The sequence below is a fragment of the Bombina bombina genome, chromosome 1 (genome assembly GCF_027579735.1).
Source record: "Bombina bombina isolate aBomBom1 chromosome 1, aBomBom1.pri, whole genome shotgun sequence".
NCBI classification, from domain to species: domain Eukaryota; kingdom Metazoa; phylum Chordata; class Amphibia; order Anura; family Bombinatoridae; genus Bombina; species Bombina bombina.
This window is the reverse complement of record NC_069499.1, coordinates 1,059,268,026-1,059,290,137: the sequence shown is the minus strand read 5'-3', so window position 1 is coordinate 1,059,290,137 and position 22,112 is coordinate 1,059,268,026. Positions and strand designations below refer to the sequence as shown.

At 39.9% G+C, this 22,112-nt stretch overlaps 1 protein-coding gene across 1 annotated transcript in view; it reads left to right on the top strand.

The window, feature by feature from the left end:
• ARFGEF2 (ADP ribosylation factor guanine nucleotide exchange factor 2) overlaps positions 1 to 22,112 on the top strand; it is a 471,542-nt gene that overhangs the window by 379,482 nt on the left and 69,948 nt on the right. Inside the window, exons 29-32 of the mRNA XM_053716931.1 lie at positions 782 to 911; positions 1,819 to 1,954; positions 19,803 to 19,941; positions 20,919 to 20,973. Of these exons, the coding sequence (XP_053572906.1) occupies positions 782 to 911; positions 1,819 to 1,954; positions 19,803 to 19,941; positions 20,919 to 20,973 (460 nt within the window). The remainder of the gene's footprint in view (positions 1 to 781; positions 912 to 1,818; positions 1,955 to 19,802; positions 19,942 to 20,918; positions 20,974 to 22,112) is intronic.

Below are 22,112 nucleotides of genomic sequence, written 5' to 3'. Positions count from 1 at the left end.
GTTTATATTTTTTTAATTGATACACTCATGAATGATATGTCATACGTGTATGTGCAGGAGGAATGCGTACACGTATGTGTCCCACATCTGTATAGACAGTAGATTACCTGCATATTTTCTATCTAGCAGTGATAACTTTTAACTTAATTGTTTTTGCAAATGTAAATATATTGTAAAAAATGTTAAGCATTATATATGAAAAGCACTGTTGAGCATTTCATAAACAATTTTTTAAAAGAGACATTAAACACTGAGATTATTATATAACATGTTTACTTATATGTAGTAAGAAAATTTGGTGACTTTCTGTAATTTAATGCTGCTATATTTCTTGTTTAAACAACTAATATAATTAACAAAATACACCTGCATATTATTTTCTGGCTAATCTTTACTTTGACTACATCATTGTATCTTGCATGTATTTAGTGTTTAATGTCCCTTTAAATAAATAATATTTGAGTTTAGTTGATTTATGGAAAATCTCTTTGGTAACTGATTTAATTTTTTCCTGCTATTTCTGCCGAAACCAGATCTTTTTTGGAATTGGAAAATAACGGTAACAATTATTTTAGTTTTAAGCACAATAATTTGGTTTGTTTTAAAAACGTTTAAATAAAACTCACATTGTTAGTGGAATGTACAGGTTTTTGTATGAGAACACTTCCACCTATTTTATGCATCAAGCACTGACAAAAAGAAATCATTAAAGTGAATTATGGTTGTTCTTTAGAATATAATTCCCTCACTTTCTGTTTTTGTTTTACTATACTTGTTCTAGAGGCCTCACTGTAATGTTTGAAATTATGAAAAGTTATGGTCATACTTTCGAGAACCACTGGTGGCATGATCTGTTCAGGATAGTTTTTAGAATATTTGACAACATGAAACTTCCTGAGCAGCAGACAGAGGTAAAAATCACACATTTCAAAATCGTGTTTTAAGCCACTTGATATTCATAGCTTCTAATGACTGGTAATTAAAACTGTACAGGTCTGGTATAAAAAGTACCAAAACATTATAAACAATAAGGAACAATTGTGGGCTTTATGACTTTATTGAAGAAACATGATACTCAAAAATATTCTCTTCCATATACTACTATAGAATATTTCAAAATGGATTACTAGTGCTTTGTTTTTGTAAAATAAATGTTACTGTGCTGAGTAAAACCAACAGTTCCATGTGAGTTTTCCCTATCAGCCAATGAACATTAAAGTCAGCAGGCCCAGTTGTACAAATCATTCACTTCCTGTTAGCTTAACGTTCTATTTAAGCAATTTTTCGTCTTTTTTTTGTGCAAAAAATATAACGTTTAACCACTGCTCTTTCATATACACAGTAGAACATTTTTGAGTTACTTGTCCTTTTTGAGGTGCTAGTTTAGAAACATGCATGCGTTAAAGTTTAAGAAAGAAAAATCCACGTACTTTAAATTTACTTTATAAATTAATATCTAGGCCTACTGTTTTTTAAAATGTGATTATCTACTTTTCCCAATAAAGAACACATTTTATTCGGAAACCAGTATTGATTTGTTCTCCTGGTATCTTATTATAAAATCTTATCACATTATTTAGTTGTTTTATGAAATACCTTTTTTACTGAGGTCTTTAATTCTGGTCAGCAACACAATCCTCTTAATAAAAAAAAAATAGATTGTCTTTAAAGGAGGGATCTAAAAAACAGATTCTCAGTGTGTCCTAATTACCTTATTAAAAGTAAGCATACATTTTTTAATAATGGTAGTAGTATTACATTATGTACTTTGTAACATTTATGTGTATGGGTAACGCACTTTTATTTTCTTGATTTCAGAAATCTGAATGGATGACCACTACATGTAATCATGCACTTTATGCAATATGTGATGTGTTTACTCAGTTTTATGAAGCATTAAATGGTATTCTTCTTTCTGATATATTTGCGCAGTTGCACTGGTGTGTAAAACAAGGTATGTATATTACATACATAAATTGTTCTGATTGTTTTCTAGTTCTGAATGTCCTGTATATGTGGTTTGAAAAAGATGGATGCCTTAAAAATTGCAGCTGAAATACTCAGCCCTGCAAGATGAGCTAGATCTTTGATTAAGCCAGGTTAAATAGATTTACTTTATTATGTTAGTTAACTTTAGGACCAATGGTGAATTAAATTAATGGGTCTCAGTATTGAACCGATCAATATTATGCTTTAAGGGACAGTGCACTGTGATTTTTCTTTTTTTTTTTCTTTTTTTTCTTTTTTTTCTTTTTTTTCTTCCTTTAATGTGTTGCCAGTGATTCATTTTACCTGCTGGATCAATTGTTTACAAATAGTTCCTTTACCTTTATTGTGTCATTTGAAATAGTTGATGAAACGGCAACCTATACTAAACATTTCAATACTTTAGTACTGGTTATAGAAAAGCTATGTAAAACAGAAGACACTGAAGAAATAGTTGTCCCAGTGAGGGGTGGAACGGGGAGGTACTAAACTGTTCATTTTTCTCACTAAGGGTCTCTGGGCTGGCAAGATTATTTAAGTACTTTTCTTCTGTTATGTGTGATCAGTCCACGGGTCATCATTACTTCTGGGATATAACTCCTCCCCAACAGGAAATGCAAGAGGATTCACCCAGCAGAGCTGCATATAGCTCCTCCCCTCTACGTCACTCCCAGTCATTCTCTTGCACCCAACGACTAGATAGGATGTGTGAGAGGACTATGGTGATTATACTTAGTTTTTATAACTTCAATCAAAAGTTTGTTATTTTACAATAGCACCGGAGCGTGTTATTGCCTCTCTGGCAGAGTTTGAAGAAGAATCTACCAGAGTTTTTACTATGATTTTAACCGGAGTAGTTAAGATCATATTGCTGTTTCTCGGCCATCTGAGGGAGGTAAAAGCTTCAGATCAGGGGACAGCGGGCAGATGAATCTGCATTGAGGTATGTAGCAGTTTTTATTTTCTGAATGGAATTGATGAGAAAATCCTGCCATACCGTTATAATGACATGTATGTATACTCTACACTTCAGTATTCTGGGGATGGTATTCACTGGAATTACTCTGTTAAAAGTACATTAAACCCTTTAATAGGTTTTTATTATGTTAAACGTTTTTTGCTGGAAGGTAGAATCGTTTGCATTTTCTGAGGTACTGAGTGAATAAATGTTTGGGCATTATTTTTCCACTTGGCAGTTGCTTGTTTTAATTGTGACAGTTTCGTTTCTCTCTCACTGCTGTGTGTGAGGGGGAGGGGCCGTTTTTGGCGCTCTTTGCTACGCATCAAAAATTTCCAGTCAGTTACTCTTGTATTTCCTGCATGATCCGGTTCATCTCTAACAGAACTCAGGGGTCTTCAAACTTCTTTGGAGGGAGGTAGATTCTCTCAGCAGAGCTGTGAGACTTATATATTGACTGTGATTAAAAACGTTGCTCTGTAATTTTTATGTTTCAAATTTAACTATTGTTACTTTACTAATGGGAACAAACCTTTGCTAAAAGTTGTGTTGTTTTTAAGGATTGATGCTATAACTGTTTTTTCAGTTCATTATTTCATCTGTCATTTAATCGTTTAGTGTTTCTTTGAGGCACAGTACGTTTTTGTTAAATAAGATTGTAACCAAGTTGCAAGTTTATTGCTAGTGTGTTAAACATGTCTGATTCAGAGGAAGATACCTGTGTCATTTGTTCCAATGCCAAGGTGGAGCCCAATAGAAATTTATGTACTAACTGTATTGATGCTACTTTAAATAAAAGCCAATCTGTACAAATTGAACAAATTTCACCAAACAGCGAGGGGAGAGTTATGCCGACTAACTCGCCTCACGTGTCAGTACCTGCATCTCCCGCCCGGGAGGTGCGTGATATTGTGGCGCCTAGTACATCTGGGCGGCCATTACAGATAACATTACAAGATATGGCTACTGTTATGACTGAAGTTTTGGCTAAATTACCAGAACTAAGAGGCAAGCGTGATCACTCTGGGGTGAGAACAGAGTGCGCTGATAATACTAGGGCCATGTCTGATACTGCGTCACAGCTTGCAGAGCATGAGGACGGAGAGCTTCATTCTGTGGGTGACGGTTCTGATCCAAACAGATTGGATTCAGATATTTCAAATTTTAAATTTAAATTGGAGAACCTCCGTGTATTACTAGGGGAGGTTTTAGCGGCTCTTAATGATTGTAACACTGTTGCAATACCAGAGAAATTGTGTAGGTTGGATAAATACTTTGCGGTACCGGCGAGTACTGACGTTTTTCCTATACCTAAGAGACTAACTGAAATTGTTACTAAGGAGTGGGATAGACCCGGTGTGCCGTTCTCACCCCCTCCAATATTTAGAAAGATGTTTCCAATAGACGCCACCACACGGGACTTATGGCAAACGGTCCCTAAGGTGGAGGGAGCAGTTTCTACTTTAGCTAAGCGTACCACTATCCCGGTGGAGGATAGCTGTGCTTTTTCAGATCCAATGGATAAAAAATTAGAGGGTTACCTTAAGAAAATGTTTGTTCAACAAGGTTTTATATTGCAACCCCTTGCATGCATCGCGCCGATTACGGCTGCGGCAGCATTTTGGATTGAGTCTCTGGAAGAGAACCTTAGTTCAGCTACGCTGGACGACATTACGGACAGGCTTAGAGTCCTTAAACTAGCTAATTCATTCATTTCGGAGGCCGTAGTACATTTAACCAAACTTACGGCTAAGAACTCAGGATTCGCCATTCAGGCACGTAGGGCGCTGTGGCTAAAATCCTGGTCAGCTGATGTAACTTCTAAGTCCAAATTACTTAATATACCTTTCAAGGGGCAAACTTTATTTGGGCCCGGTTTGAAAGAAATTATCGCTGACATTACAGGAGGTAAGGGCCACGCCCTGCCTCAAGACAAAGCCAAAGCTAAGGCTAGACAGTCTAATTTTCGTCCCTTTCGGAATTTCAAAGCAGGAGCAGCACCAACTTCCACTGCACCAAAACAGGAAGGAGCTGTTGCTCGTTACAGACAAGGCTGGAAACCTAACCAGTCCTGGAACAAGGGCAAGCAGGCCAGGAAACCTGCTGCTGCCCCAAAGACAGCATGAACCGAGGGCCCCCGATCCGGGACCGGATCTAGTGGGGGGCAGACTCTCTCTCTTCGCCCAGGCTTGGGCAAGAGATGTTCAGGATCCCTGGGCGCTAGAGATCATATCTCAGGGATACCTTCTAGACTTCAAATTCTCTCCCCCAAGAGGGAGATTTCATCTGTCAAGGTTGTCAACAAACCAGATAAAGAAAGAAGCGTTTCTACGCTGTGTACAAGATCTGTTATTAATGGGAGTGATCCATCCGGTTCCGCGGTCGGAACAAGGACAAGGGTTTTACTCAAACCTGTTTGTGGTTCCCAAAAAAGAGGGAACTTTCAGGCCAATCTTGGATTTAAAGATCCTAAACAAATTCCTAAGAGTTCCATCGTTCAAAATGGAAACTATTCGGACAATCTTACCCATGATCCAAAAGGGTCAGTACATGACCACAGTGGATTTAAAGGATGCTTACCTTCACATACCGATTCACAAAGATCATTACCGGTATCTAAGGTTTGCCTTCTTAGACAGGCATTACCAGTTTGTAGCTCTTCCATTCGGATTGGCTACGGCTCCAAGAATCTTCACAAAGGTTCTGGGTGCCCTTCTGGCGGTACTAAGACCGCGAGGAATTTCGGTAGCTCCGTACCTAGACGACATTCTGATACAAGCTTCAAGCTTTCAAACTGCCAAGTCTCATACAGAGTTAGTTCTGGCATTTCTAAGGTCGCATGGATGGAAAGTGAACGAAAAGAAGAGTTCTCTCTTTCCTCTCACAAGAGTTCCATTCTTGGGGACTCTTATAGATTCTGTAGAAATGAAGATTTATCTGACAGAAGACAGATTAACAAAGCTTCTAAATGCATGCCGTGTCCTTCATTCCATTCAACTCCCGTCAGTAGCTCAATGCATGGAGGTGATCGGCTTAATGGTAGCAGCAATGGACATAGTTCCCTTTGCACGTCTACATCTCAGACCGCTGCAATTGTGCATGCTGAGTCAGTGGAATGGGGATTACTCAGACTTGTCCCCTACTCTGAATCTGGATCAAGAGACCAGAAAATCTCTTCTATGGTGGCTTTCTCGGCCACACCTGTCCAGGGGGATGCCATTCAGCAGGCCGGACTGGACAATTGTAACAACAGACGCCAGCCTACTAGGTTGGGGCGCTGTCTGGAATTCTCTGAAGGCTCAGGGACAATGGAATCAGGAGGAAAGTCTCCTGCCAATAAACATTCTGGAATTGAGAGCAGTTCTCAATGTCCTTCTGGCTTGGCCCCAGTTAAAAACTCGGGGGTTCATCAGGTTTCAGTCGGACAACATCACGACTGTAGCTTACATCAACCATCAAGGAGGGACAAGAAGCTCCCTAGCAATGATGGAAGTATCAAAGATAATTCGCTGGGCAGAGTCTCACTCTTGCCACCTGTCAGCAATCCACATCCCGGGAGTGGAGAACTGGGAGGCGGATTTCTTGAGTCGCCAGACTTTTCATCCGGGGGAGTGGGAACTTCATCCGGAGGTCTTTGCCCAAATACTTCGACGTTGGGGCAAACCAGAGATAGATCTCATGGCGTCTCGCCAGAATGCCAAACTTCCTCGCTACGGGTCCAGATCCAGGGATCCGGGAGCGGTTCTGATAGATGCTTTGACAGCACCTTGGAACTTCGGGATAGCTTATGTGTTTCCTCCCTTCCCGCTGCTTCCTCGATTGATTGCCAAAATCAAACAGGAGAGAGCATCAGTGATTCTAATAGCGCCTGCATGGCCACGCAGGACTTGGTATGCAGATCTAGTGGACATGTCATCCTGTCCGCCTTGGTCTCTACCTCTAAGACAGGACCTTCTGATACAGGGTCCATTCAAACATCAAAATCTAACTTCTCTGAAGCTGACTGCTTGGAAATTGAACGCTTGATTTTATCAAAACGTGGTTTTTCTGAGTCGGTTATTGATACCCTGATACAGGCTAGGAAGCCTGTTACCAGAAGGATTTACCATAAGATATGGCGTAAATACCTATACTGGTGCGAATCCAAAGGTTACTCCTGGAGTAAGGTTAGGATTCCTAGGATATTGTCCTTTCTACAAGAAGGTTTAGAAAAGGGTTTATCGGCTAGCTCATTAAAGGGACAGATCTCAGCTCTGTCCATCTTGTTACACAGGCGTCTGTCAGAAAATCCAGACGTCCAGGCCTTTTGTCAGGCTTTAGCTAGGATCAAGCCTGTGTTTAAAACTGTTGCTCCGCCATGGAGTTTAAACCTTGTTCTTAACGTTCTACAAGGAGTTCCGTTTGAACCCCTTCATTCCATTGATATAAAGTTGTTATCTTGGAAAGTGTTATTTTTAATGGCTATTTCTTCGGCTCGGAGAGTCTCTGAGTTATCAGCTTTACATTGTGATTCTCCTTATTTGATTTTTCATTCAGATAAGGTAGTTCTGCGTACAAAACCTGGGTTCTTACCTAAGGTAGTCACTAACAGGAACATCAATCAAGAGATCGTGGTGCCTTCCCTGTGCCCGAATCCTTCTTCAAAGAAGGAACGTCTTCTACACAATCTGGATGTAGTTCGTGCCCTCAAGTTCTACTTGCAGGCAACTAAGGATTTTCGACAAACGTCTTCCCTGTTTGTCGTGTACTCTGGTCAGAGGAGAGGTCATAAGGCTTCGGCTACCTCTCTCTCCTTCTGGCTTCGTAGCATAATTCGTTTAGCCTATGAGACTGCTGGACAGCAGCCTCCTGAAAGAATTACAGCTCATTCTACTAGAGCTGTGGCTTCCACTTGGGCCTTTAAGAATGAGGCCTCTGTTGAACAGATTTGCAAGGCTGCAACTTGGTCTTCGCTTCATACTTTTTCCAAATTTTACAAATTTGACACTTTTGCTTCTTCGGAGGCTATTTTTGGGAGAAAGGTTCTTCAGGCAGTGGTTCCTTCTGTATAATGAGCCTGCCTATCCCTCCCGTCATCCGTGTACTTTTGCTTTGGTATTGGTATCCCAGAAGTAATGATGACCCGTGGACTGATCACACATAACAGAAGAAAACATAATTTATGCTTACCTGATAAATTCCTTTCTTCTGTTGTGTGATCAGTCCACGGCCCGCCCTGTTTTTTAAGGCAGGTAAATATCTTTTAAATTATGCTCCAGTCACCACTTCACCCTTGGTTTCTCCTTTCTCGTTGATTCTTGGTCGAATGACTGGGAGTGACGTAGAGGGGAGGAGCTATATGCAGCTCTGCTGGGTGAATCCTCTTGCATTTCCTGTTGGGGAGGAGTTATATCCCAGAAGTAATGATGACCCGTGGACTGATCACACAACAGAAGAAAGGAATTTATCAGGTAAGCATAAATTATGTTTTTCCCTAGTGGAATGATCTAATGACACTTTTTTACTTTGAAAACAGTGTCTCGCTAAGAGGTTATAGGGCATTTTCGTATTGGAAGGGGATGCATACATTGCACAATGACAATTGAAATTTAAAAATCATACAAAAGAAATAATTAAACCATTCACACAAAAATACACTGGAAAAAATGTTATTGTTAAATGGACATGAAACATAAATGTCAGAGGATACAATTTTAAAAAGTTATAATTTACTTCTATTATAAAAATTCTGCTTTGTTCTCGTGGTATTCTTTGTTGAAAATATAACTAGGTAGGTGTTTGGAGCTCTACATGGCAGGACATATTGCTGCCATCTAATGCTTTTGCAAATGGATAACATTCTAGCAAAACTGCTGTCATATAGTACTCCAGACACAGGTGAGCTTACACCTGCTTTTCAACAAAAGGTACCAAGATAATAAAGATCATTTGTTAATAGAAGTAAATTAGAAAGTTATTGAAAATTGCATGCTCTGTCTGAATCGTGAAAGAAATAAAAAATCAAAACAAAATAGTTTTATCAAAAACGTAAGCTTTTAATGTAAATTGCATAGGAATAAAACCTGTTAAATATGCACAGTGTAAATGGCTATTCAAGTACACTGGATGTGCAAATAAACACAGGCATTTGTACTTGTAAGTACAAAATACAAATTGTAACTGTTTTACCGTAAAATGGGCTGAACATGTTCCATGGGACTGTATGAATTTGCCTCTCAAATCCAAGTGTAGTTATCAAATCTCTTCCGCCCTACAGATCTCATTGCTTTTTCTCGCAAACTAAAAGGAACAAAATATGTAAAATCCTTAATACCCCAATAGAACACATGCACAAAAATAGAGGTGATACTATACTAGTTTTTGATGCAGGATTTAATTTTTAAAGTGTACCCCTCCTACTCACTGTTAACTTCACTCTACCCAGCAAAGTTTCCCCGTCCAGCAAGCTCCATTACTTTCTATAGGAGACATATGGCCACTCACAGGAACTGCCCCTTTCTTAAGATAATTCCACGAGGGTTGTCAGGAAAAACCATGTCTGATCTGGCAAACTTTAGACAATTGGGCCCTATGTAATGATCTCACTATGTACACAGTGAAATAAGATAAGGATTTTGTGTAAATTATATAGTTAAAGACTAATGTGGTCTCTCTCCATGCAAGCTCAGCCCAGTTAATTGTGCAATAATGCCAGTTACCAGAAACCTCTATTTCGTATGTAAAAATAAACTTAAATGAGCAATTTCCCAAACATTCAAACCTCTGCAGCTGGTAAAACAAGTAATTGGAAGCATATTAAGGGGAATATAATTTGTACATCACCCTGTCCCTTTAATGCTTAATTGTTATAATTTACTCTTTCTAATGGAGGTTTAAAACCTCAATGGCAGCTCCGCACCAGTTCCGGTCCTAAGAAAGACCACACACTTCAGATGTAATGCTTAACACAATACACACTTGCATTAAATCTACTCCAGTGCACTACTGTCTGTCAGTCAAGTCACCCATCACAGTGCAACACTATGCAGTACCTCAGTTCTTCTAGTTTTCTTCCAAGTTTGCTGAGAATTTTCATAAAATTAGATTCACACAATGAATAGAAGTATATTGTACACAATAAAGCGAGAGAAAACCAAACTCAGCAATGAGGTGCTTGTCCCTTCACAGGAGGCAATGTATCTTAATGCATTTTGTTTTTATTTTTTTTAGCGTCATCAATCTACAGATAGTAAAAAGCATTTTGTTTTATTTGCACAACTGATAAATGTGTTTTTAACAATATGTACTAAATAAATATTTATTTTAAATGAGTGGATTTATTTAAACTATCTTAGCTCTCCCTGGATAATACCCAGTGAAGATCACTCCTCCCAGATGTTAATGGACAGAACTGACTACCATGCTACTAGTTCTAATGTGACAGTTACCTCCCCTACTCTTATATTTGTCCATCAGAACACAACTAAGGCTCCTCTATTGTATTAGAAATGTTATGCTCTTTCTGAATCATGAAAGTTATATTCTGACTTTCATGTCCCTTTAAAGGATGACTTATAAAGAAAATGACTATCCTGGACATCCAGCTGCTAGAAACAGGCTGTGGCTGCGGTTGTCTTGCCAGCTTGTCCCACACCATGCTTCAGTGGGTGCAGCCATCTTTGGACAGACAAGGTCATTCCTGTGAGGTCAGGCATTTATGCCTGTGCAATGCATTATGGGCTACAGGAGCAGAAGATCCACATGCAGTGTTGCTGTATACCACTTGTGCTCCTCTTCACCTTGTTGCAGCGTCACCAAATTGATGACATTTGTTGTTTTTTGTTTGTGCCTTGCCTGATACCCAGACACTGGCATCACTGAGTCTAAGATTTGCTTTCAATTTAATTTTATTGGTCTGTATTTCTGTGGAGTTATCTAAATAAATGGTAATCTTTGGTTTTGGGTTTTTATATTTATGTAATAATGTCAGTTGGCACTGCAGGTTAAATAAATGATGCTGCATGTGTCAGTGGTGGCATTTCTTCTACTAGATACGACGAGTCCACGGATTCATCCTTTACTTGTGGGATATTATCCTCCTGCTAACAGGAAGTGGCAAAGAGCACAACAGCAGAGCTGTCTATATAGCTCCTCCCTTGACTCCACCCCCCAGTCATTCTCTTTGCCTATACTAAGTAATAGGAAGGGGTAAAGTGAAAGAGGTGATAAAATTATAGTTTTTATTTTCTTCAAGCAAGACTTTTTTATTTTAAATGGTACCGGTGAGTGCTATTTTTTCCCAGGCAGCAGATGGATGAGGATTTCTGCCTGGAGACTGATGATCTTAGCAGTTGTCACTAAGATCCAGAGTAGTTCCCACAGAATGGCTGAGGAGTACTTATGAAACTTCAGTGTGAGGAACGTTTTTCATGCTACAAGCATTGAGGTATGTTCAGTCATTTTTTTCTGGAGAGACTGTGTTATTTCAGAACTGGCTGACAGTATTCCCATAAGGGAAGGGGTAAGCAGTAATCCTACATGTGAAATAGAAGGGTATTACTGGGACCTGTTTATTTTGGGCTGAAAAATGGTTGACACTGATGACATAATGTTTGTTGGGCAAACGATTTTATGTTTGGAAGGCAATTAACGTTTTTTTTTTCTTTGTGTAAAGCAAACATTTTTATTTTTGATGGCAATGGAGGGTACACATGGCTTTCTTTTAGACCTGGGTATATGGAAACCCACATGGCTAGGTAGTGAGACACCTATGTAGATGGGCGGGGCCTAATTTCGCGCCTCAGTTGCGCAGTTGAATTCCCCATGCAAGCAGCAAGCTCCAGCTCCGGTGCAGGGGGTTAATTGGTTAATTGCATAACGTTTTTTGAACAACGTTTTTGTCCATTAAGGGTTAAGCATTCCTTTTCTTGTGGTACAATTTTAGCTGGCAAGATAAGACACATATATACTAAAATTGGGATAATTATATCATTTTAGAGCAGTTTTGGAAGTGTTTTCAAGCCTGTTTGTGGTCATTACTAGCCTGTTTTAACATGTCTGACATTGAGGAAAGCCAATGTTCCATGTGTTTAGAAGCCATTGTGGAACCCCCACTTCAAATGTGTCCCTCATGTACTGAAAGGGCCTTACATTGCAAAGAACATATTTTAGCTGATAAAAGTATGTCTCAGGATGGTTCTCAGTCAGAAGAGAATCGGGTTATTCCATCTACTTCTCCCCAAGTGTCACAACCTTTAACGCCCGCACAAGCGACGCCTAGTACTTCTAGCGCGTCTAATTCTTTCACCCTGCAAGATATGGCTGCAGTTATGTCTACTACCCTTACAGAGGTATTATCTAAACTGCAAGGTTTACAGGGTAAGCGCAGTAGGTCAGGTATTAGAGTAAATGCTGAGCCCTCTGATGCTTTATTGGCCATCTCCGATGTACCCTCACAGTGTTCTGATTTGGGGGTGGGGGAATTGCTGTCTAAGGGAGAGCTTTCTGATTCAGGTAAGATGTTCCCTCAAACAGACTCAGATGTGACGGCCTTTAAGTTTAAGCTTGAACATCTCCGCTTGTTACTCAGGGAGGTTTTAGCGACTCTGGATGATTGTGACCCTATTGTCATCCCACCAGAGAAATTGTGTAAAATGGATAAATATCTTGAGGTCCCTACTTACACTAATGTTTTTCCAGTCCCTAGAAGAATTTCGGACATTGTTACTAAGGAATGGGATAGACCAGGCATTCCATTCTCTCCCCCTCCTACTTTTAAGAAAATGTTTCCCATATCTGACACCATTCGGGATTCGGGGCAGACGGGTCCCTAAGGTGGAGGGAGCTATTTCTACCCTGGCTAAGCGTACAACTATACCTATTGAGGACAGTTGTGCTTTTAAAGATCCTATGGATAAAAAATTAGAGGGTCTTCTAAAGAGATTTTTTATTCATCAGGGTTTTCTTCTACAACCTATAGCGTGCATTGTTCCAGTAACTACTGCAGCAGCTTTTTGGTTTGAGGCTCTAGAGGAGTCTCTTAAGGTTGAGACACCATTAGATGATATTTTGGATAGAATGAAGGCTCTAAAGCTAGCTAATTCTTTTATTACAGATGCCGCTTTCCAAATGGCTAAATTAGCGGCAAAGAATGCAGGCTTTGCCATTTTAGCGCGTAGAGCGTTATGGCTTAAGTCTTGGTCTGCTGATGTGTCATCTAAATCCAAGCTTTTAGCTATTCCCTTTAAGGGTAAGACCCTATTCGGGCCTGAACTAAAGGAGATCATTTCCGACATTACTGGAGGTAAAGGTCATGCCCTTCCTCAGGACAAGACGGTTAAAATGAGGACCAAACAGAATAATTTTCGTTCCTTTCGAAACTTCAAAGGTGGTCCCTCTACATCCTCCTCCGCCACCAAGCAGGAGGGGAACTTTGCACAATCCAAGTCAGTCTGGAGACCTAACCAGACCTGGAATAAAGGTAAACAGGCCAAGAAGCCCACTGCTGCTACCAAGACAGCATGAAGGGGCAGCCCCCGATCCGGGTCCGGATCTAGTAGGGAGCAGACTTTCTCTCTTTGCTCAGGTTTGGGCAAGAGACGTTCAGGATTCCTGGGCATTAGAAATTGTGACCCAGGGGTATTGTCTAGAATTCAAGGATTCTCTCCCAAGAGGGAAATTTCATCTTTCACGTTTGTCTGTAGACCAAACAAAAAGAGAGGCGTTCTTACGCTGTGTAGAAGACCTATATACCATGGGTGTAATCTGCCCAGTTCCAAAATTAGAACAAGTGCAGGGGTTTTACTCAAATCTGTTCGTGGTTCCCAAAAAAGAGGGAACCTTCAGACAGATTTTAGATCTCAAAAGTCTAAACAAATTTCTCGGAGTCTCATCGTTCAAGATGGAGACCATACGAACAATTTTACCAATGATCCAGGAGGGTCAATATATAACCACCGTGGATTTGAAGGATGCGTATCTTCACATTCCTATCACAAAGATCATCGCCAGTTCCTCAGGTTCGCCTTCCTGGACAAACATTACCAGTTTGCGGCCCTTCCTTTTGGGTTGGCCACAGCTCCCAGAATCTTCACAAAGGTGCTAGGGTCCGCGCCTTATCTGGACAATATTTTGATTCTGGCGTCAACTTGCCATCTAGCCAAATCTCACACGGACATCGTGTTGGCTTTTCAAAGAACTCACGGGTGGAAGGTGAACATAAAAAAGAGTTCACTAGTTCCTCTGACAAGAGTTCCATTCCTAGGAACTCTGATAGACTCGGTAGACATGAAAATTTTTCTGACGGAGGTCAGAAAATAAAAGATCTTAACTACTTGCCGAGCACTTTATTCCATTCTTCGGCCATCAGTGGCGCAGTGTATGGAGGCCGTCAGTGGCGCAGTGTATGGAGGTCATTGGGTTAATGGTAGCGGCAATGGACATAGTTCCGTTTGCTCGCTTGCATCTCAGACCACTGCAGCTGTGCATGCTCAGACAGTGGAATGGGGATTATGCGGATTTATCTCCTCGGATAAATCTGGATCTAGAGACCAGAGACTCTCTTCATTGGTGGTTGTCATAGGATCATCTGTCCCAGGGAATGTGCTTCCGCAGGCCAGCATGGGTCATAGTGACAACGGACGCCAGCCTCTTGGGCTGGGGTGCAGTCTGGAATTCCCTGAAGGCTCAGGGTGTTTGGACTCAGGAGGAGTCCCTACTACCAATAAATATTCTGGAACTGAGAGCAATATTCAATGCGCTTCAAGCGTGGCCTCAGCTGGCTTCGGCCAAATTCATAAGATTCCAGTCGGACAATATCACAACTGTAGCATATATCAATCATCAAGGGGGGACAAAGAGTTCTCTAGCCATGAATAGAGGTTTCCAAAATAATTCGATGGGCAGAGACTCACTCTTGCATCTATCAGCAAAATATATCCCAGGAGTGGAGAACTGGGAAGCGGATTTTCTAAGTCGTCAGACTTTTCATCCGGGGGAGTGGGAGCTCCATCCGGAGGTGTTTGCGGCATTGATCCATCAATGGGGCACACCGGAATTGGATCTGATGGCATATCGTCAGAATGCCAAACTTCCTTGTTACGGGTCCATATCAAGGGATCCTCAAGCAGTACCCTGGTCGTTCAACCTGGCTTATGTGTTTCCTCCTTTTCCTCTCCTACCTCGTCTCATTGCAAGAATCAAACAGGAGAGGGCTTCGGTAATCTTGATAGCGCCTGCGTGGCCAAGTAGGACTTGGTGCAGATCTGGTGGAAATGTCATCTCTGCCACCGTGGAAACTGCCACTGAGACAGGACCTTCTCATTCAAGGTCCGTTCCAACATCCAAATCTAATTTCTCTGCAACTGACTGCATGGAGATTGAACGCTTGATTTTATCTAAGTGGGGATTCTCTGAGTCGGTCATTGATACCTTGATTCAGGTTCGAAAACTTGTCACTAGGAACATTTACCACAAGATATGGCGTAAATATCTTTATTGGTGCGAATCCAAGGGCTACTCATGGAGTAAGATCAGGATTCCTAGGATTTTGTCCTATCTCCAAGAAGGATTGGAGAAGGGATTATCAGCTAGTTCCTTAAAGGGACAGATTTCTGCTTTGTCAATCTTACTACACAAGCGTCTGGCAGATGTCCCAGACGTTCAGTCATTTTGTCAGGCTTTAGTTAGAATCAAGCCTGTGTTTAAACCTGTTGCTCCGCCATGGAGTTTGAATTTAGTTCTAAATGTTCTTCAAGGGGTTCTGTTTGAACCCATGCATTCCATAGATATTAAACTTCTATCTTGGAAAGTTCTGTTTTTAGTTGCTATCTTTTCTGCTCAAAGAGTTTCTGAGCTTTCTGCGTTACAATGCGACTCGCCTTATATTATATTCCATTCTGATAAGGTGGTTTTGTGCACTAAACCTGGATTCCTTTCTAAGGTGGTTTCAAATAAGAATATTAATCAGGAAATTGTTGTTCCTTCTCTATGTCCTAGTACTCCTAAGAAGGAGCGTCTACTACATAACTTGGACGTGGTTCGTGCCTTGATGTTTTACTTACAAGCGACCAAGGATTTCCGTCAAACATCTTCTCTATTTGTTGTCTATTCTGGAAAACGTAGGGGTCAAAAAGCTACGGCTACCTCTCTTTCTTTTTGGCTGAAAAGCATCATCCGTTTGGCATACGAGACTGCTGGACAGTAGCCTCCTGAAAAAATTACAGCTCATTCTACTATAGCAGTGGCTTCCACATGGGCTTTTAAAAACGATGCTTCTGTTAAACAGATTTGTAAGGCTGCGACTTGGTCCTCCCTTCTTACCTTTTCCAAATTTTACAAATTTGATACTTTTGCTTCTTCTGAGGCTATTTTTGGGAGAAAAGTTCTTCAAGCAGTGGTGCCTTCTGTTTAGGTATCTGTCTTGTCCCTCCCGTTCATCCGTGTCCTGTAGCTTTGGTATTGTATCCCACAAGTAAAGGATGAATCCGTGGACTCGTATCTAGTAGAAGAAAAGGAAATTTATGCTTACCTGATAAATTGATTTCTTCTACGATACGACGAGTCCACGGCCCTCCCTTTCAATTTAAGACAGATGATATTTTTGTGTTTAAAACTTCAGTCACCTCTGCACCTTTTAGTTTCTCCTTTTTCTTCCTATACCTTTGGTCGAATGACTGGGGGGAGGAGTCAATGGAGGAGCTATATAGACAGCTCTGCTGTGGTGCTCTTTGCCACTTCCTGTTAGCAGGAGGATAATATCCCACAAGTAAAGGATGAATCCGTGGACTCGTCGTATCGTAGAAGAAATCAATTTATCAGGTAAGCATAAATTTCCTTTTTTCTCTACTCCCAAAACTCTGTGTCTGAGAATTTGAGAAAATCTTTGATTTGGGGCAGTTATCAGATGGATACATTTTGAACTTTTATTCCATCAACACCCTTTTTGCATTAAAATAACATTTTTTAATTGCCTTGTTATTTTATAAAGGGATCCTGGAGTATTGTAGTTAAACACCTTCTACAGATTTTGTTTTTGGACCTGATATACCTGTAGATTTTACTGTGTCTAAAGGCATCAAACTATTTTTTATCTAAATAATTTTCTGTAGCGTAAAGCAATTGCTAATACCCAGTATATTTAACATATTGCCCTAGTTGTCTTAAAATTGGTGCTGATTTTAACAGACTCTAGTTTCATGATTTTCTTTCCTACTTTGACAGTGGGGCATTTTTAAATACAAATTAAACAAAACAAAAATAGTTTATTTGATGTGGGAATGTGGACAGTGCCTTCCCTTTCACACTTTGTGAAGATTTGTAAAAGGATTTGTGGTGTTACAGTACATCAATTTATCCAGCTTCTACGAGACTATGCTATTTTGGAGCTGCCATCAACTACTATTTGTGGAGTCTCTTAGGCAGCTGCTTTGATTTGCAATCAACAGTAATTTGTTTTCAGACCCCATTTTTTTCAGGATTTCTACAGTCTCAGGAGTCCCAAGTCCTTGTGCCATTTGTGGTAAGGTGTGTTTCTTCTGCACTTTGTAGATCTTGAAGTGCAATGGGCCAAGTGACTTATTAAATAGTATCTCTCGAACATAATTATTTCCCCCCACTTTCTCTTGCTCTTGGTACAGGGAGCTTCAACCATTGAAGTTTTTAGAAGGACCTCTTAAACACAAACCCGACTGGTTAGTAATAGAGACAATTCAAGATTTTTTTTTGTGCAACAGTCTTTCAAGGCAGAATGCACATGGAAATCACAGAATCTAATATTGTCCTCCAATGTTCTGTAAACAATAGACTCCTTTTAGGTGTTTGCCATTGCCAGACTCTGCTGCTAGGAAGAAAACATACAATCCTGATAGCCAACAGATCTGCAGTGTCTTATGTGACATTACAGGGTGTAACCTGTCAATCAGTGTTGCACAAAGTGGAACTAATCTTTTCTTGGGCACAGAAATTTGTCATACACCACACCATAGCACATCTTCCAGAATGCCATAACGTTGAAGTTGACATTCTCAGCAACAAAGTGGTAATTAAACACTGTTCTCTTCAATTACATTGTGCTCAGGTGGGAATAACCAGGTGTAGATCTTATTGATCCATCCAGAATCATTAAGCTCCACGTTTCTTCAACCACTTCCATTTACCTCTTTCAGCATTTATAAATGCACTTTTGCAGATTTGGGAATTCATTCAGATTTTTATGTTTCCTCCATTCCCACTTATTGCACAGGTGTTATGCAGTTTTAAACGACACCATTTCACCATTACATTGAGTCGTGCATTCCCTGCTTCAAAAGCTGCCTTGAAAACCTTCATGGTTCACCCCAAGGCAGAACATGCTGTGATCTCTCCTTTCAGAAAATGCATCATGTCTGAAGAAAGAACAGGACACATGCAGGAACTGTTAGTGCTTTCACTTTGTAGTGCTGCTCCAATTCCGGCTGTTCTCTTCAAACAGAGCTGTGCTCTTGCTGCACTGTGTAAGTTTTTATTTATTTTTGACTGGCTCTCAGGGTCTTTTCAACCAGGCCCCCAAGACCCTTTTACAGGCCAGAAATAATTATACCTGTGTGTGTACTACAGAATTTGGGATATTTTCTCCTCCTGCATGTTGTCACATCATTTCTATACCTTCAATATCATGTGTTGTACTAGAAGTTTTGCTGGGTTTTAGCCCATGGAATCTAACCTACAAGTTTTTTGTTTTTGCTTTTTCCTTCTATCGTCAGATGGAACTCTTTATTTTCCAGTTCACTCAAGCATTGGTTCATATTCTTCCTACCCAACAATTAGTGATTTTACCCTGGGGTCTCCTGTTAGTATTGGATCATTTCCTAGCACCTTTGAGATCTTATATGAGGTCCTATTTTCATTTCTTTCCCTACAGACTGTCTCTGGTTTCAATCACCTCAGGTTGAAAGGTTTTGGAATGACTGGCCATTTCTTATCATACTTTAGTCTCTCACTATAAGCTTGATGTGAGGCAGTCTTACTTCAGCAAAGTTTAGTTTAAATTAAAATCCCCTTTTTTTTTCTTTTTTTTTTACACTGTTCTTTCTTGATACATTTTTGCATTTTATTGCAATATATTGGTGAGTTTTATTCAGAGAGAGCCAAGATAATTAGCAGTTATCACCAAAGCAATTTCTATATCTTGGTCCATGTCCCTGGATAATACTCACCAGGTTCATTCCCTAGCTTTTTCCTGTCCATTCACTCTGAAAACAACTAAGAGTAGGAGGAATTAAAGTGAATGTAAATCCTAGCGTTTTACAAACGCTAGGATTTACTTTTGAAACAAATAAAGGGGACTTTCATTCATGAAGTATAAGATACTTCATGTAGAAAACTCCTTTTTTTTTATTTGTTTTAACCGATTGCCGTTTTTAGCTGCTACAGCAGCCCACGGCTAATAACATTTTTGCTAAGAGGTGACGTTTTCACCTCTTAGCCTATAGCCGTGCGATAAATCCGGCTCCCATGGGTGCCAAGCCAGATTTACCGCACGGCTATTGGCTAAGAGGTGAAAACGTCACCTCTTAGCAAAAAATTTTTTTAGCCGTGGGCTGCTGTAGCAGCTAAAAACGGCGATCTGTTAAAACAAATAAAGGAGCTTTCTACATGAAGTATCTTATACTTTATGAATGAAAGTCCCCTTTATTTGTTTCAAAAGTAAATCCTAGTGTTTGTAAAACTCTAGTATTTACTTTCACTTTAAGGTTACACTGCCACATTTGATATGTGGAGCAGTTAGTTCTGTTTATTCTCCTTGGGAAAGGGTTTCTTACTGGTGAGTATTATTCAGCGATATGAGTCAATATATTGAAATGCTGTTATTTTGGTGCTAATTTCTAGCTTTCATTTACAGATAATGAACAGTTAGCAAGATCAGGGACCAATTGTTTGGAAAACCTGGTTATCCTAAATGGAGAAAAGTTTAGTCCTGAAGTTTGGGATCAGACGTGTAACTGTATGTTGGATATTTTCAAAACTACAATTCCTAGTGTGTAAGTTTTGGCTTGCTTATTATTTTTGACAAATAGTGTTTTAATTTGTAGGTGTTTTGTAAGAAGACTGAGCTCATTCTTATCCCCCCTCTAGCTCTACTCCGGTTTCTAACTTCTCTATCCCTGTTGGCGGCATCACTATCTCCCCATCACCCCAAGTCCGCTACCTCTGAGTTACACTTGACTCAAATCTGTCCTTCATACCCCACATCCATCTTCATCCTGCCGCTGCCACCTACGCAATATCTCCAAAATTCATCTGTTTCTGAGTGCTGAAACAATTAAACAGCTAATTCAATCCCTGATAATTTCCAGACTTAACTACTGTAATAACCTACTAACTGGCTTTCATCTCTCCCGCCTCTCCCCCTTCAATCATCCTAAATGCCTCTGCCAGGCTAATCCACCTCTCCCGATGCTCTGTATATGCTTCACCTCTCTTCGAGTCCCTTCACTGGCTCCCCATTCACAGCAGAATTAAATTAAAAATTCTCACCCTAACCTATAAACCCCTTAACAATGCTGCCCCCCACCTGTCCACACTCATCAACACATATACTCCAGCCTGCGTCCCAAGATCCAACATTGACCTGCTCCTTGCATCTTCTACCATCACCTCTGGAACGTACTTCCTCGAGCTGTCCGACTTTCCACTAATCTGTCCTTTAAATGCTCCCTAAAGACCTTTTTGTTCAGGGAAGCCTATAACCCATAACAGTAACCAGTGAATTCCACTTGTTTATTAGTTGCCCTTGTCTAACTCCTCACTAACATCATTCTCATCTTTGCAGTCCCCACCTCCTGTTTCTCACCCTCCTACCCATGTAGATTGTAAGTTCCTATGGGAATAGGGCCCTCATTCTCCCTTTTGTCCGGTGTATTGTAATAATGTATTGTGTGTGTGTGTATATATATATGTGTGTGTGTATATATATATATATATATCTTGACAAACGGTCTTGCACTTTCTTTATTAGGTTGTTAACATGGAGACCATCTGGAATGGATGATGATACTTCAGAAAAACGTTTTGTAAGTGTTCTCTCCGTAGTTTGTGTTGTTTTATATGTATATATATATGTGTGTTCATGCAAGATGTTTGTGAATTTGTTAACGGAATAGTCTCGTCAAAATTAAACTTTCATGATTCGGATAGAGCATGCAATTTTTAAACGACTTTCTTATTTACTCCTATTATCAATTTTTCTTCATTCTCTTGGTATCTTTATTTGCAAAAGCAAGAATGTAAGCATAGGAGCCGGCCCATTTTTGGTTCAGAACCTGGGTAGCACTTTCTGATTGGTGTCTAAATGTAGCCACTAATCAGCAAGCGTTTCCCCGGTGCTGAACCAAAAATGGGCCAGCTCCTATGCTTATGATCAAATAAAGATAGCAAGAGAATGAAGAAAAATTGATAATAGGAGTAATTAGAAATTTGCTTAAAATTGTATGCTCTATCTGAATCATGAAAGTTTAATTTTGACTAGACTATCCCTTTAAGAATTTAAAGGGACAAGAAACCCCTTTTTTTTTTTTCGTACATGGTTCAGATAGAACATAGCCAAAAGACATACAGCACCTACATTAAATAAAATTCTCTCACTTTGTCACCAGGGGATACTAGTCATGTAACTGGGATAAAGTATTCCAGCTACCTTCAGCGAAAATAAAACAAAGGCAGAGGACAAAAATTAGATACCTTGGTTATCGATGACTGGGCATAACTAACCTCTGTTCATACTGGTGTCCTTCATTTTATATCTTTCTAGACTTGACTATTCTACTTTGTTCCAGCAACCATTGCACTTTATGGTTTGTCACATCTGCAAGTGGGTAATAGTACATTTCCAAACATCCAAACATGATTTAATAGATTGTATTCCCTGAAATAATTGTTAATTAGTTCCAGTGTTCTCAACTTGAGTTATAAGGTGTCACTTATTTTAAGTATATTCCTTCTTGACCCGTTTGATCACCAGTGTATATTGTATATTTAGCTACCAGTGCTTCAAGGGACATTAATCCCAAATTGTAAGTTACATTCTAATGTATCTTCATAGCTTTCATAATTTTTTCAATGAATAATGCAGCTTTTTTGTCAAATGAGTATGGTTTGTTTTTTCTTTTCACTGATTTCCCTGTTCCCCAGAACAAAATGCACAATAAATTTC